General features: G+C 48.3%; 1 protein-coding gene across 5 annotated transcripts in view; it reads right to left on the bottom strand.

Annotated features, from left to right (window-relative positions):
• Positions 1-7,372: 7,372 nt before the first annotated feature.
• Positions 7,373-16,149, bottom strand: part of MTA1 (metastasis associated 1) — an 81,036-nt gene continuing 72,259 nt past the window's right edge. For 3 of the 5 annotated variants that reach the window (XM_062616239.1, XM_062616238.1, XM_062616240.1), the window contains 2 exons: positions 13,555-13,706; positions 7,373-9,069 (listed from right to left, as the gene is read on the bottom strand). In XM_062616239.1, the coding sequence (XP_062472223.1) occupies positions 8,931-9,069; positions 13,555-13,706 (291 nt within the window). In that variant the 3' untranslated portion in view covers positions 7,373-8,930. Of the gene's footprint in view, positions 9,070-13,553; positions 13,707-16,149 lie in introns of those variants that run through there. The other 2 variants (XM_062616241.1, XM_062616242.1) reach the window with 2 other exon arrangements.

Genomic DNA, 16,149 nt, shown 5'->3' with positions numbered 1-16,149 from the left:
CGGCAACTGGCGCGGCTGCCAAGAGCCCGTCCGGCCTCGGCAGCTTTGGGAAGGGAACGCGGGGCTCCGGGATGGGTCGGGGTGACTGCGGTCAGACGGGATGGGGATTCTTGACAGCGGGTTTCTGCACGGGCCGCGCACTCCGCTGCCTTGGAAGGACCCAGGCGCCCCTGTCACTCCTTGCCCAGCTGCTGTCACAACAATGCGGGGCTTTGTAACCCGGGGGGTCCCTGCACAGGGACAAGTGGCAGCGGTGTCCCGGCCCCGCACGGCCCCAGCGAGGCCGCTGAGCCCTGCGTGTTCCGCAGCGCAGCCCGGTCCGCAGCCACCGCGGTGCCGGCAGGCGCCAGGACAAGGCGGGAGCTGGGGATTTGTGAAGCTGTTGGTTTCTGGGAGGCCAGCTGCCTCCGCCGGCACGGCCCCTCGGGCGCTCCGGTGGGCCACTGCTGTACCCGGTGCGTCTGCTGCCACAGAGCACCCCACGGCAGAGGCAGGTGCCAGCACGGTGCGAGCAGCGTCATCCTCTTGCCTGCAGCGGCTCCTTTCCGTCCCGAAAAGGGTCTGCTGTCTAAATCGTCCGGATCCACAGGAAATCTCAGCTGGTGCCTCAGAGCGGGGGGAGCGGGGGGTCGGGGGGTGCAGGAGGAGGAGGGAGGCTGTACCCGCCCAAACAGTATGCATGGGGCAGCGACGGGTGAAACCCCGGGCTCAGCAGTGCCGTAGAACCAGGACCCAGCCAGGCTCTCGCCTGCCAAAGGCTTTTCACACATAGAGGCTAGGGAGAATTAAGACAAATCACCTAAAGGTGTGAATCCCTGCCTGCAAATGCGCTAAATCCCAAGCGGATATGCTGTTTCAGGAGCAAAGTGGCTTTAGCTGCTTGTGTCTTAATCAGTCCCGGTTTAGGCTCAGCATGCTCCTGCACCAAGGGCAGGGCTGTCCCAGGGCCACAGGGACAGCGGGACAGGCGACTGAGGTGGCACTGCTTCTCTGGGGACAGCACGCCCAGTGCCAGGCACGGGAATGCAGCCATGGGACATCCTGCTGTTGGGGGGACGCAGGGTGCAGGCAGCAGTGCGGTGGCACAGGAGGGACAGCCCTGACCCCACTGTGCCGTGTCCCTGGACAGCTTCATTAATGCCCAGGATGGGGCCTGTCCCAGGGAGCAATTTTCATCAAGTGATGCATTTTACATCAGAAACCTGGGGGCTCCCTCCCTGCCGAGGGCTGAGCTGGGGTTTCCCTGGCAGCCCATCAGTAGATGGGAGGTTTCTGGCACAGGCAATGCGAGGGGTGACTGTCCCCCAGCCCTCGCCCCATGGCAGCAGGTGACCTATTTTCCTGCAGTGGCACCTGGCCCCTCAGTCCTGGGGCCCCCTTAGCCGCTGTGGGCAGCTGGCTGCATCGCCCAGCACACATCCCGTTGCCAGCACTGGTGGCTGATGTTGGCTGGTCTGGCCATGCCCTTAATAACCTGCTTAGTGACTGTGGGGCGCGATGGGGACTCCCTGGCAGCCCAGCATTCCCCTCCCCAGCCCCTTTCTGCAGGGGTGCTGCACGAAGTGGGTGAGGAGCCACGTCCCTGCAGCATCCCCCTTCCCAATCAGGACTAAGACTGAAGCAAGGCCAGATCCTAAAGCTGGTCTCAGCATGTGTAGCCATCCCCTGAGCAGCAGCAGCAGCCATGGGCCCAAGGGGGGCTGCGAGACGTGTGTGTGGGGGGGTGTTTTGCTGACCATGCTGGGCTGGCCTTGGCCATGAAACAGGGTTTGCCTCCACTGGGAGCCTTTGGAAAAGCACAAGGCTGCTTGGGACCTCTGCCTGGGGCAGGTCAACCGGAGAGCTTTGAGGGAGATTAAGGGAAAGTAATAAATAAATAAGGAATAACTCCCCCCAGGCTGCCTCTCCTTTGGCTCACCTCTCTCCCCCTCCCCACGCTGTCTCCTCTCAGCTCTTTCTTCTTCCTTCAGATGCAAATACCACAAAAACTCACTCATGGAGACAGGGCTGCTCATAGAGGGAGCTGGGGCTGTAAAGCCTTCCTCTGCTGTCTGCTTGAGTCTCACCTTTTCTGGCACCTGGGATCAGCTGGATTTGTTTCAGGGTAAGGGGGCGGGGGGGGGGGGAAGGAGATATCAAAAAAGACTAAGGTAAACCCCCACTGCTGGCTGGGTTTGACCAGAGGACAGTTGTCCATACATGGCCCATAGCCCCTCAGATGGTGCATCATGTGAACTTATATCCCAGTCCCCTCTGTGAGAGTCCCCACGGGGTGAGAGGCTGGAGCTTTCCATCACCCCTAAAGATCTTGCACCCCTGGATGCAGCGCATGGCCAGGCACTCATGGGTACACGTGGCAGAGCAGGCAGCTGCTGCCAGGGGCTGGTGAGTGGTGGCTGTTGCCCATCAGCTGCCCCAGCTCTGCCTGTGTTTTGCCTTGGTCCTTACCAGTTGGCAGGAACTTCATGGCAAAATGGGTCAGGCTCCTATTCAGGGCCTGGGAGCCGTTCCTGGCTGGTGCTCAGGGATGGGACAGAGGAGTCTTTCACAAAACCAGGCAAAACACTTATGTTTTATTCTTACTGCAGAGGCCTCCTGGATGTGCAGTGCCTGCCAGCCCAAACCTGGCCATCCTGAGCCGGGGTTGCATGAGAGGGCGAGCAGGGCAGCACCCTGCCTGCAGCGGGGAAACCTGCTCCTCAACATGAGAAGCTCTGGGCTGGCTGGGCTGGGGAGGCAGCAGCATGCAGGGGGGATGTGACCCACACATGCCAAGTACCCAGCTTCACTGCCAAAGGGTGGCCACAGGATAAACACATGGCTCAGGAAGGGGAGCCCAGGGGCTTAGGAAGGATTAGCAAGAGATGGGAAGATGGACGACCAGAGCAAGAGCATGTGGGGGGCTGGCAGGAGCTGGGTCTTGTCAGGCAGCACATGCCACTGGCCAGGGCTTGGCACGTCACCGCCTGGCCCCGGCGCCCGCTATCTGGAGCTCCAACCATCCACTTGTCGCTTCTCTCCTTTAAAAGGCATCCGAGTCCCTGCCATTATCAGGCAGGGCAGATACCACTGTCATGCTTGCAATAAACAGGTTTACAGACATCCCACTTGTCCTTGCAAGCGGGAATGGATGTCCCCATTGTCCCTGTGCCCCCTTCCCAAGGGGCTGTATCTGCCAGCTCACCCAGGGCCTGTGGACACTGAGGATGCAGATACCTGTAGATGGCATCTCCATACCCTGGAGCAGGAGTGAGGCCTCCTTGAGGCAGGATGCAGGTGCCCAAAGAGCAGCACTGTAACCAAAAAAAGGCAGTAGCCAATTGGAGAGACGCAAGCATGGCTCTCAAACCCCCAGCAGAGCCAGGCTCCGTGGCGGTGCTGTAGCAGGGGGGGCATGCATGGCAGTGGCTGGCACCAGCAGCTCTCCTGCAGCCTTTCTGCAGGAAGGAAAGGGTGTCCCCAGGGGATGGGCTGTGCTCAGAGCCAGGCTTCAGTGGCAAAGTTCAGCTCCTGCTGTGTGAGGCACCGCGCGGTGGTTTGTCACCAAGCTCTCCTGGTCCCAGGGCCCCTCCCGGACACCCTGTGGTCAGACAGCAGGCTGGCCATGGTGCAACATGCTTACAGGGGCCAGCACAGTGGCAGGACAAGCGTGTACAGCAGCTGCCCAGTTTCCATTGTCTGTGCCCCCTTGCACACCACCTCCAGGACACAGCTGTCTGTGAGCTCCTGGGCTGGACATACATAACCCAGGGCCTCATGGGCACTGTGATGTCCCCACGGTGTTATGTTCTTCTTCAGCAGCAGAAGGGGTAAGACCCATCCATTGGGATGCAGCATTTGCTCTAGGTCTGCACCAGACATTACAAGCATCTTCCTGGGATGCAGGGAAACAAGCATGCAAACATGCCTGGCTTGGCTCCACATCTGCATGCTCCCCTCGTATGTCCTGCATGGGGGCAGCCAAGATGCAGGCAGAGGGGAACAAGCTTGATCCTGCTCAGATGGAAAATCTCTGAATGAGCACAGCTTGGCTGAAACCCTCCTGCGAAGACCTGTAAATCTGCTCACCGTGACGCTGCCAGCATCCTGTGGAGCACTGGATCCAGGTGGAAAGTCCCCTTGCAGGCGGGAGGGGAGGAAGCTGTCTGCAGAAAGATGCTGAATTTGTTACTTGCATCGCTCCAGGAATGCAGTGAATGAACTCACAAAGCCCAGGCCAGGAATCAAGTGTGCTTCAGCCCTGACCTTGCCTGACTCTCTTCCAGGCTGAAGATGAGGTGGGGACAAGCCCCCAGCCCCAGAGCCTGTCTGAATTTACTGTCTTTTAACAGCTTTCCCACTCCCAAGAGCCTGCAGGGATGAAATGTGATCAGAGGCAGAGTCTTTCACCACGTTTCAAAGATGGCAGAGCAGAGCAAACTCCTATTCAGTCCTTAAGGGAAGGAAGCACGGCAAGGCCACAGGGTCCACCAGCCTCCTCCCTCATGGAGGGCAGCAAAGACCAAATGCACTCTTGACATGTTTGTATCCTGAGGTTGGGGATCAGAGCGGAGCCTATCACTGCTGGCTCTTGCAAGCTCTCCTAGAACAGTATTGACTACAAAGCACATTTACAGGGGAAAAAACCCCAACCAACAAACAAATGCTTGCCAGCTAGAGAGGACTGTCATGCCAGGGCTTGCCTTTCCGCAGCAATCTCTCTTCTCTCCCTCTAACACTGCTGCCAATGCTTATTTTAAGTTGAAAGTGGTTTTGAGCCTGCGCTCTCTTGATGGATTAAGAAATCCATCCTCCCAGTCAGAATCTGCTAGGAGCTCACACACCTCCCATACCACTACTGCACACACCACCACGTGCCCACGCCATCATCTGAACAGGTTAAGTGCCCCCTCCTCCTCCATGGCCCCACCTCAGCAGTGGAAAGCAGCTCCACCATGACGCAGACTGACCATCCAAAAAAGACTCGCAGGCTTCTCAAGGTCTGGCTTGTGTAACACTCACACCGAGAGCCAGACCCCGCAGCAAAGCTGGCACGGGCTCCGAATTTCCATTTCAAAGTAGATTTCAACGTGTATTTTGCTTTAGGACTCTGCAGTAGTGTCCCGGTTACAGGCCACCTCCCACAGCAGGAATGCCAGGTTCAGAACTGTTTTGGTCATGCTTTGGTTTTTTTATCACACTGTTTCAACGTGGCTGTTACGGACAGTATGCTGCCTTCATGTTACAGCATCAAAAGCAGAGATCACAGAGAGCTGCTACTGACAAGCTGGTAAAATGCTAAATAGAAAACTCTAAAACAAACAAATTCCAAAGTTAACTAAAGAAATCCGTTGTCAGGAAGTATTGTAGGAATGGCTGGATTTTTCTTTTGTTTTTAAAAGACTTCCCTGACCAGCTCCCAGCTACTTTTAAGCCTGTAAAATAGTAAGCATGGCAGTAAGTCTGGAGGGCAACACGCTCCATCTATGTGAGCATGAAGCACAGCCTCCTCCAAGAATCTGAGCTGAGCTTGTGACATGTCTGCTCCCACATCTGCAAGGCAGAAAAGTGAAGGATGGGGATGTCAGGGACACACAGCTAAGGAAAATATCCAAACACGTGCCAAAACTTGCTATGGACTGAAAATGCATGCAGTAGAAATGACCTGCTCCAGGTGGGTGAGCACTTCCAGATGCCAGGCTCTGCACCATGGAGTTAACGTGCCCGAACACCAGTCTACCTTTCACTGCAACTCCCATCAGAATTCTTCCCTTACAATCCCAAGGGCTTTTTAGGAGATGGGAGCAGGGAGTCGACGGGGCACTGAAAACAGGACACTGCCCCATCTGTATGAATCTTTTCTTATTTTTCCAAGGGTCTAGAGTAGGAGGGTGAATAATCAAAGGCAATTCCTGCAGCAACAGCACATCAGCATTTGAATGTGAACACAGAAGAGAGGTTGGTCCAGGAGAGGTTTAGTGACAGCAGCCAGCTTAAGAGAGTGACTGATGGCTCAGGCTTGGATATGTCAGCGGTGGCACCTACCGTTCACTGCACTTCCCAAGAGCTGGCATTTTTTTTTGGTTGCTAAAGATATCTTCCGAAGTTTCCTCCTAAGCTGGTACAAACACAAGCCAGTGAAACACAAGGGAGCAAAGTCAGCTACTGCACACTGAAAAATGGCATCCATATTAAAGGACATGCAAAGGATCCTTCAAAGTCAGGGCAGCCCAGGATATTCTCTCTACTTGCCTGGACTCATTCCCAGAGCAATCTCTGGAGCTGCTCCAAGAAAGCTTTCAAGTTGTTGGAAACTGCAAGGCTGGCACCCCCAAGTGGTTACTCTGAGCTCTTCATGCAGCCTGAACAGCTTCTCTCAAGTCTCAATAGTTCATCTACCGATAACCAAAGTGCATCATTACCTGCAAGCAGGGACTTTGGAGCTCCCCACACCACGGCAGAGCACGACCCTCTGCTGCAGCCTCAGCTCCAAATCCCACTGCAGAACAGCTGAAGACAGTTTGGACACATATTTTCAAAGTGATCTCTTTCAGATTCCATCTTGCCACAGGAAGGAATCCCTACGAGACCTCACAGAGCAGAATCAAGTGTTACAAAACCTTCCTGCAGTCAGCAATATTTCTTACATATATAGGGTTAATCCTACAGACTCATGGAGGTGACACAGAACTGCCAGTCTTTGGTGCAGCCCTGCACTGTTGCAGGCAGCCTGGAGATTTCCAGCTACCAAGCTCGGTGCCCTTCCTAAGCAGTATATCCTTTGGGAATGGGTGTTTCCTCTTTCTGTGGACAGAAAATCATGACCAGCAAGGTAGGACACACAACATCTGCTAAGTGTCACAGCCACTCACAGCCACAAAGTAAATCTTATCACTCCTGAGCAGCAAATGAGCCCCAAAACACTGATCCCTGCTTCGTTTATCCAGTAACGATCAAATGTAGAAATGAAGAAGTACTTACACATCAGTGGGTTCGGTTGCTAACCCCCAGGGATTTCACTCTGCCACATGCCAGTCATGCCCCTGATCAGCAGGATGCATGAGCCACCACAGACAAAAGGCTCATTCAGAGCCCTGGCGTTGCATCTGCTGCTGTATTCAAGAGGAGGAGGGAGGGAATCACAGTCTGAAGCGCTAGAAATGTTTAAACTGCACAGGAGGGGAATCAAATTATGAATGGCTCTTGCCCTGCACAATGTACCAGCATTGGCAGTACAGGGATGGGCCACAGTTAAGCAAACACTCAGGAGCAGAGTACAACTCTAGGATGTGAAGGAGGCACAGAGAGGCGTGCGCACCAACCAGATGGCATCCTGAGCAAGGGTCTTAGCAGCTATTTCAGAAGAGACAAAAAGCAGATGTTTCACAAAAGCTCATTTTCCAGGTTTATTAAGTAAAGTTAACTGAATTGTTTTCATTTTGTGGGGATTCCTTTCCGTCTAACCCCGTGGGTTAGCAGAGTTGCACAGAATCACGGCTGGACTGTGATAACCCAAATACAACTTTGGCTCATCTCACCGCTGACACATATGGAATGACTTGGGGGTTACTACATGCTGTGTCTGCTTGAGGCAGGTACATGTACAGATCAGCACAAGTTGCAAATGATAGTTTACATCCTTTCAAAACAGAGCAGGGCATTCAACAAACGCACTGCAATGAGAAGACATATGAAAAAGAAATTATACAGACTTGCAAATACGTAAGAAGTTCAAGAGATGCAAGAAACCTCAAACACAAGAAATGTCAAGGGGGGAAAATCCCACTTAATTTCAGACACAATGTGTTCAAATGAAAACCCAGCTGTAATTTAAATTCCCTTCAAAATGGGAAACATAGAGTAACGCAATTAAAGAGAAACCAGGTCTTGTCCTGGGAGAGATGTGTCCAAAACCACTGATGCACAAACAGGTTCAGAGTTCTAAGCAAAATGTCCCTGGGCATTGGTGTACTTGACTCTTGGAGCCAGAGCAAAGCAATTCATTACACTTGCTGGACTGCTGGGCCTACTGCTGGGTCTTGGTGGTATTAACAGCACGTAGGATTCCAGATGTCAGAGAGAAGGCAGCACACAAACTGCTGGTTACTGGGAGAAATGCCACAGGCCAGATCTCCCAGGGATTGACTAGAGTAAGGACACCTATTTCTGGTAGCTTGGCCGCCACTGCACACAACGTTAGTGTGATGTTCTGCAGGGTTCTTCAGTTCTTAGCTCACTCCCTTCTCAGCCTGAGTTGTTTCTGTCTTGTGCATGAGCACAACTGGCCGTGCAAAATGACCCCAAAAATATAAGGGACAGGACCAAAGAAAACTGGCTGAACCTGGGGCTGGCTTTCAGCTCCTACTTCCAAATATCAGTTAAAGGTTGGAAATATATCTACAAAAGAAATGATACAAATGAAATAAAAAATGGCACCGTCCACAAAATTAAAAAAGAAAAAAAACCAAAAAAGAACCTTGCAACACAGCCTCGTAAAAATGGCTTTGCAACGAGAGCTCAGTCACAAAACGAAAGGTTCTAGCTCTTCGTACATCGGAAGAGGAAACAAAGCTAAAAAGTACTAATCCACATTCTCTTAATAAGTTAAACTTACTTTCCTTCCCCCTGTCTACAAAAGGGGTAGAAGCAAAGGGGAAAAGAGGCTACCAAAAATAATAATAAAAATATTAAAATAAAAAAAAAACAAAGGAAGAAAAAAAGGAAGGAGAGAGAAGGAGAGCGCACGCGAGAGAGAGAGAACAGTCTGTGGTCAGAGGCTCAGAGCAGGGCTGAGTTCCTTTTAAGGGTTTAAAAGATGCAAAACAGTTCCTCAAAAGTTCCCTCTCTTCAACAGTTAGTTCAATGCTGTAGCCATAGAAACTCAAGTATATATTGGAGGAGAGATTCTTTCAGGCAGATCCACTGTCATCTGGAGAGCTGCTCAGTGTGTGTTAATCCTCAATGATTATGGGTTCATCATTCATGGGCTGGCGTAGCTGTACTGCCTGGATGGGCCGGAGGATAATAGGCTTGTAAGGGCGTCTGGCGGCTCGCTTGGCTTCAGAGGAGGAAAGCAGCTTGCGGATTTTCCTGCAGACAGCAAAGGAAGAAAGGAACCGATTACATAGACTGGATGCTAACTATTGTAGCTTTCTCAGCTCCCCCAGGGGAACCAGGCCTGCACACACAGTGGCTGGTCGCTAACGGGATGGGCTAACGCTGTTATTTCAGTAATGAATTCCCTGGAGAACTTTTGTTTTCTGTTTATAAACCCACAAATAAAGATGAAATTGCATTCTCTGTTCCAGAATCCTTCCCCTGCAGAGCAGAAGGCATTCTGGTCCAGCCTTGTAGGACAGGGGCTACTGCTGTAAATACAGCACATGAAATGGTTACGATAGCCAGTTTCCATACCATTAATTTATTTTGAAACACAGTCAGCTGCAGGCAGCTTTGTGGGGATTTATAAAGCCAAATCACAACCAAACCACTTGTGGTCATGTTGGTCACATCCCCACCTGCTTATCCATCTCTCACAGAGCTCTCTGACATTCCTCAGTCCCAAGCAGGTGCACACAGCTGCCTCTTCAAGAAAGTCCTGTCACAGCACAAGCAAGCAACATTTGGTCTCCCATGGAGCTGCGCCTCAAGGCTGAGCTGCTGCAAGGGAGCTCCATGATGGCCACTAACCAGCCAACCAACACTGGTGCCTTTCCTCCCCACTGGGAAACACTAACACGGTGTCTCCCGCTCTTATTTCTCCCACATTGCAGGTGCCCAACCCAGAAACGGGTAATATTCATGTCCTGCATTTGTTAGGAGTTTCCCTGTATGTTACAAGACCAGCAACATTTCTTATCAGATAAAAGAAGCAGTTTTCCATATGGAGAGAAAGTAAAAGTGAGGAAGAATGCAGGGGGACACACTGAAGTTTTAGAATTAGCAAAATAAAAGTTGAAAGCAACAATACAGAATGATTACTTCTTTTTGTCAATACCAGTCTTAGAGTTAAATGAAGTATTAAAAACCCCAAACAAATAAACCACCCATCAAAAAAAACCCACCAAACACAAAAAAGCCCACAAAAACAAACCCCAGCAACAATGAAAAATGTACTCTGTAATTAAAATGAGGAATTCATTTCCAAAGGATGTTATGGTGGTAAAAGGCATAAAAAGATTAGAAAGGAAAGTAATAAATATTCACAATAGTCCACCAGTACCCACTATACAAGGCCTTCAGTTCAGGACCTGGGTCAACAAGGAGGGTGTGATAAGGCAGCACTGCCCACCCTTACAGGCTCCTACCCTAATGATGTTTTTGACTTACTGTGAGAGACATTATACCGCATTTAGAGTAAGGGCAGCCACATGGCTTTACAGACCACAACTCAATTAGCCATCTATCCCCCAGAGGCAGCTGTAAGATTTTTGGGTAGCCAAGAAACCCCCTTTTTGTGGTGAGCTGCTTTTTGTGTGGCTGTTTTTTGTTGTTGCATTTGTTGTTTAGGCGTTTAGGTTGTTTTTAAATGGAAGAGATACAATGTTACTGAGCTGAGTTCTATCACTGTGCTGACTTCCACATTTGAGATGTGCTGGCTGCAGGAGAAATTGGTCAAAATACTTCCCTCCTCTCCCCCCTTAAAATTTACGCTTACCACACTAGCACTGACAAATCAGCAACTTCAGAAGACTTTGAACCAGCTCTGGACAGCTTTGGTCACCTCTTTACTTGTTTTGCCCACTGAGCAGAACAAGCCTGCTAGGTAGCACATGCACAGACACGGTCTTTTGCTTGCTCAGTGTCCACATTTCACCAGTGCCTTTTAAAGTTGAAAGGCCACAGAGTGTGGGAAATAACAGGGTGGAAAGAAACAAGGTGGTAGGGAGAAAAAAAAAAAAAAGTGATGATTTCTCCAAGACTCGTTCAGCTGAAATCAATCTACTTTTGCCAGTGGAGCTTCTTACAATATCTGCATGTGCTCAATTAGACACACTGCCATCAGCAACACGTCTTGGAGCAGTTCTAGATTCTGATCAGGTCACTCACTGCCTCCACTTGCATAAATTATAAATGCCAGGTTTGTTACTGTGAGGCTTGAATTCAAAAACTTACTCCTTTCAACTGACCAACTTTTCAAACTGCTCCCCCTCAAGGCTATCAACTTTTACAGCACCATTCTCAACAGTGCTACACAAAAAGGGGAAGGGTGCATGCGTGTAAAACTGTAGGAAAGCCTGCTTTCTGTGACTGAAAACACAGCCTGACCTCAGCTGGAGGATGATATGCAGATACTGCTGCTAGATTGATTGCTATGGAGCTAACATAAAGCCCAAATTGTTTCAGAGCTCACAAACAAGTCTTATGTTCTTCACACTGGAATGTAGCAGATGGTTCAGGGAAAAGTTAAAAGGTGAAATGCTCGACAGAAAACCCGTGCCAATTACAATGCTACATCACTCAGGCTTCCCTGCTTTTCAACAGGCTGCCAAACATCTACCTTCAGCACTCATCATGCCACTAAGCAGCAAGGCTGTCAGACAAAGAAGCCCATTTTCTTTTTCTTTCTTAAATGGAAGAGATAAGGTCTTACTGAGCTGATGTCTATCACTACGCTTTGATTTCTGGGTTAGAGATGTGCTGGTTGCTGTGGGACTGATCTTCCCTGCCTCCATCAGTGGTTCTGCATGAGCAGACAATTCTGTGCCTTTACAACAAACTGTTCTCACAACCAACATCACACTTGATGAATATTCTCACTGTTCTGTACAAATCAAAGGGCAGGGCCTTGTAGTAGTACTGAGACGCTACTACCATGGACCTGCAGTATTTCTTGTGGGTTGGACGATAAACATGTCAAGGAAGTGTTTTGTAGATGCAGGATTACAAAATAAGCCTTGAGCATCTAAGGACTGATCTGCATCCACAATGGCACGAGTTTGCTAGAGCTGCAGGTCTGTAACAGGATCCCAGGACCTCTTTACCAGAGCAAGAAGACAACAGGAATAGGGAAACTGCTTCCCCTGAAAATTAAATACTTCTCTCACTTTAGTTTCATTATATATGAAGTCCTGCTGCTTACTTTCTCAGCATCTCACAGAAACAGAATAGAGAAGGGAAAAAGCAAGTAAAGATACGAACTCATGCACATCTGCATTAAAGGTGTACATAGGAACAAGTCTGACAAGGAAATCAATTTCATGTTTCTTATGCGTTCTAGCAGGGGTGGAGGTGTTCCTGCACTGAAATAATCATCCAATACATAGTGGTTAACAACTTGAACATTATCAATCTCAGATTGCTTCTGAAGCCCATCTTTGATACTAGGCCCACAGAGCAGTCACTTGACACCTGAAATATCTTGAGGCTGAGGAGGAATTTGGGGATGTCATGACTCTGACTATGCACTTCATGCTGAACAAATGAAGATTCAGAATAGCGACCAATTTACTACTAGCAGAAGAGATTAAGTACTCAAAATTCCTGAACCCCTTGAACACTTGTCAGGGTTCAGACACCCAGAAATTCCCATGTCCATCTCTGCTAGTTACTGGAGGGATGGGTAAAGTGCTTCTCTACCTATTGGAGAACTGATACCAATTGTTGGTAACTCCAGGCTTCAGATACAGACAAAAGCCAGAGAGCTTCTCTGCTTGCAAAGAAGGCTGAAAGGCAGGACTGGCTTTGCTCTGACCTTCTTTGAGGATACCCAGGAGAGAGGCATCAAGTTCTTGGGAGGAAACCACACAAGAATGTCTCTACTTTTTTCATCATACCAAGAAGCAGTCCTCCCTTCCTAGGAATAATACAGTACTGGGACCACAGACACAAAAGCTCTGGCCACATAGCTTCTACCACGCTGCCAGCAGCTTGTAAACAGAGTTTACAGTGAAACTCATGCAAGGAAGGTTTCTTTCACTATTTCTATCCTCTGCACAGACTAACAAGAAGGACTAGCAGAAGCAGCACCACCAAAGGAGGAAGACAGAAACTGCAGAGAAGGCTAAATCTCACCACTGCTGGTGGCAAATATAAGCCACCAGAGAAATGAAGCAACTCAGCCAATGGAAACCCTCTGTGTCACTTGTAGGTTTCAGCACTCAGACACAAGAGGAGATGTTCTGAGAGGTAATACAAGAGACTTCAGTGTGCAAGAGGGTATGAAGAGCTCTGTAGAGGAGGCTCTATTCCTCAGCATCACCTGTGTACCAGAAGGCCCTATCTTGTTACTGAGACACTGCAGTGGGACCTCCAAAGGCAGTCATGGGTCTGAACCAGGTGAACTTCCCACCTCTGTCTTCCTTCCCTTATTGACCATCTCTTACAGGAACTGTTCTGGAGGAAGAATAATCTGCTTTCTCTGGAATGCAAGTTCATTATTAGGCCCATCAGACATGATTAGGTATATCAGAGTCTTCATCCACCTCAACACTGGCAGTGGTCTCTGCATTCAATTTGTAGCAATAGATCTGCTAAAGAGATCCTTGTTCGACCACAATTATCACCTGCAGCACCCCCAAGGAACGCAAACCAGAAGACCTCCCCTTAAGCCTATTGAAAGACCCAGTTTCCTACCTGGTTTCTTCAGTGGCCATGTAAAAAACATCATCTGGTGCATCAATCCAGTTCATCCTCCTCCTTTTCACTGGAGGCATGGATCCACCACGAATTAATCGGACTTTTGTTGGGTACGATTTCCCATTGAGCAGCAAGTTTCGGCTTGGTCCCTAACGTGATACATAAAAAAGTATAGTTATGGACTGCAACAAACCTGCAGCAGTACCATGTGAAAAGCACTCAAAGGAAAAGAGAATGAAAGTTTTTGTATCACTTGTTGAGAGCTTACGGTGAAAATTTCCCCTCTTGCCCATGACTGAACACAGAATTCACATAAAAGCAACTGTCCACAAGCAGTACAAGTTAAGCACCTTCAATATAAAATAGGACAGCAATACTCCAGCGACAGGACAAATAATAAATGAAAGGCATTACCAATAATCTGTTGCTTGTGTCTGAAAGATGACATCAAGGTTGAAAGATTGAGCATAAGACTTAGATTTCAACTGCTACCATAAATCTAGAGCAAGTCTATTGATTTCAGAGGATATCTAGCTACACAGCAAACCAAATACAAAAATCAGAATTTACAGTTATTCTGGGGTACCAAACTTACCCATATCCTTTTTGTTCTAGGGAGGTTAATATTTAACGAGGATAGTATATAATTAAACATGTTGTTGAGAACAAAGCTTAGTAGCTTTCATCATAAAATCCTTTTAGCATTTAACACCACAGATTTACCATATATAACACACTGGAATTGCAAATCAACACAGGTATAAATTTTCCAGACCCACAGAAGCCCCCTTCCACTCAACTGGGTAAACACGAGCTGTTATTAAGAGAGCTGCAGGTGAAAAGGAGCAAAGTTTTAAGCTTCTCATATGCAGCTGTCCTTGATCATCTGAAATCCAGTTCTGCTGCCCCTCTTCCTGCTGATTAGCACATTGAGAAATCCCACTGAAATCAGTAACACTGGACAGTCAGAAAAGATGCAAAATAAGGGCCCAGAAAATTCAATTAAAGCTGGTCAGAAAACGTCCCAGTAGAAATTTAATTCTTGTGTTTCATAGGCCATCGTCCGAGGTCAGACCATCTCCCCAGATGCACTAAGCCTTCTCCTTCTGCCCATAAAATGGGAAACAGAGCATGTACATGAGGGATGTCCGGCCTGGGAGAGCCACCTCAAAATGAAAGGTGGGGACATGAGGTATTCATGTCCTTAAGTGCTGGGTTATGGCACAAAAGCACAACCAAATTTTATCACTTTGACTTGGAAAGGGAAGATTTCAGTCTGCCAACCAAGGAAAAAAGCCAGCAAAACCCTGCATCTCAATTTTATTTCAGGAGAAACCAAAAAATGTAAGATAGATTATTTTTTCTTTTTTGACCATCCTTAATCCACTGTGCTACCAAGATCCACTTTCTGTCAAAAATTAGGGCTTTAGAACTGAACAAACAGAATCCCACTTTTTAAAATCCTTAGCTCTTTAAAGCTGTTGTCTACAGGTGCAATAACAATTCAATTTCTTAGTTGCCCGGCTCCATGTTATGCAAGACAACTTTGGCATGACAGCAGACCACTGAAATACTTCAAGAAGTGCGTGTGTACCTGAGATATATTAAGGAAAATATTTAAAATAAAAAGCTTTTCTGTTGGTTTGTTTGTGTTTTGGTGATTTGGTTTTTTGTTTGTTTGGGTTTGGGATTTTTTACCCCTTCCAAATTTCTCCATGAAAATCCTTTCATTAGTGTTGCAAAGGACATTTTCTCCGCATCTGCTACATACACAGGAGAACAACTCTGGAAAAAGTTCTTGGAAATACCTAGAAGGGGCACTCCTATGATTCCAGGTTGCCTTTTTTCTACCTGCACAGAGCAATCTGTTTCAAATGGTACATCCTGAAACAGGAACCTTTGATTTTCTGTTCAGTAGCACACTTTATCAAGCAACCAGAAATCAAAACAGTTCAGAGGTTTTACCCTAAAACACTTAAAATGTGTTAAGTCATCACAGATTTCTCCCAGGGCACTGAGTTGGTTTATTCAGCAGACACAAACAAGTAGCCAGTCTCCTCAATGACAAGAAATGAAGCTGAATTAATGGAGGAATATAATTTACCACTTCAGATCAGATGTTCAAGCAACAAACCAAATGAATGCTTCATTATTACAACAGACTAGCATGCTCAGGTTATAGCCTACTCTCATGATACTGCACACTATCCAAGATTATATTAGACTTAATAATGCTTGTGATCACCACTCAGTGACCATTGTCATACCCGCTGCTGACTGACCCATGTCAGTGACTCTACTGACGCTTACACGCTGTGGCAATTCACCTAATGAGGTAAGCTCCACTTTATCAACATCAGAAGATCATTTATTTGGGGGGGGAAATTATGCTTGAAATTCTCTCCCATGAGCCTCCCACAAGCCATGTATAAGGGGGGAAAGTGACGCAGAGCCTTTGCCCTGGCCCCTTCGCACCGAGGTGAATTTAATGAGAAAGCATTTTGCCAGAGACACATCAATCAGACTGGCTATTTGCTTCTGTCCTTTGATTAAACTCAGCATAATGGATGAAAGGCTAGGAATAATTTTTAC

This window comes from Pezoporus occidentalis, unplaced genomic scaffold, assembly GCF_034315485.1.
Source record: "Pezoporus occidentalis ecotype Australia unplaced genomic scaffold, CSIRO_AGI_Poc_V1 ctg189, whole genome shotgun sequence".
Taxonomy (NCBI): Eukaryota; Metazoa; Chordata; class Aves; order Psittaciformes; family Psittacidae; genus Pezoporus; species Pezoporus occidentalis.
The sequence above is the reverse complement of the archived record's forward strand: the minus strand, read 5'-3'. Positions and strand labels throughout refer to the sequence as shown.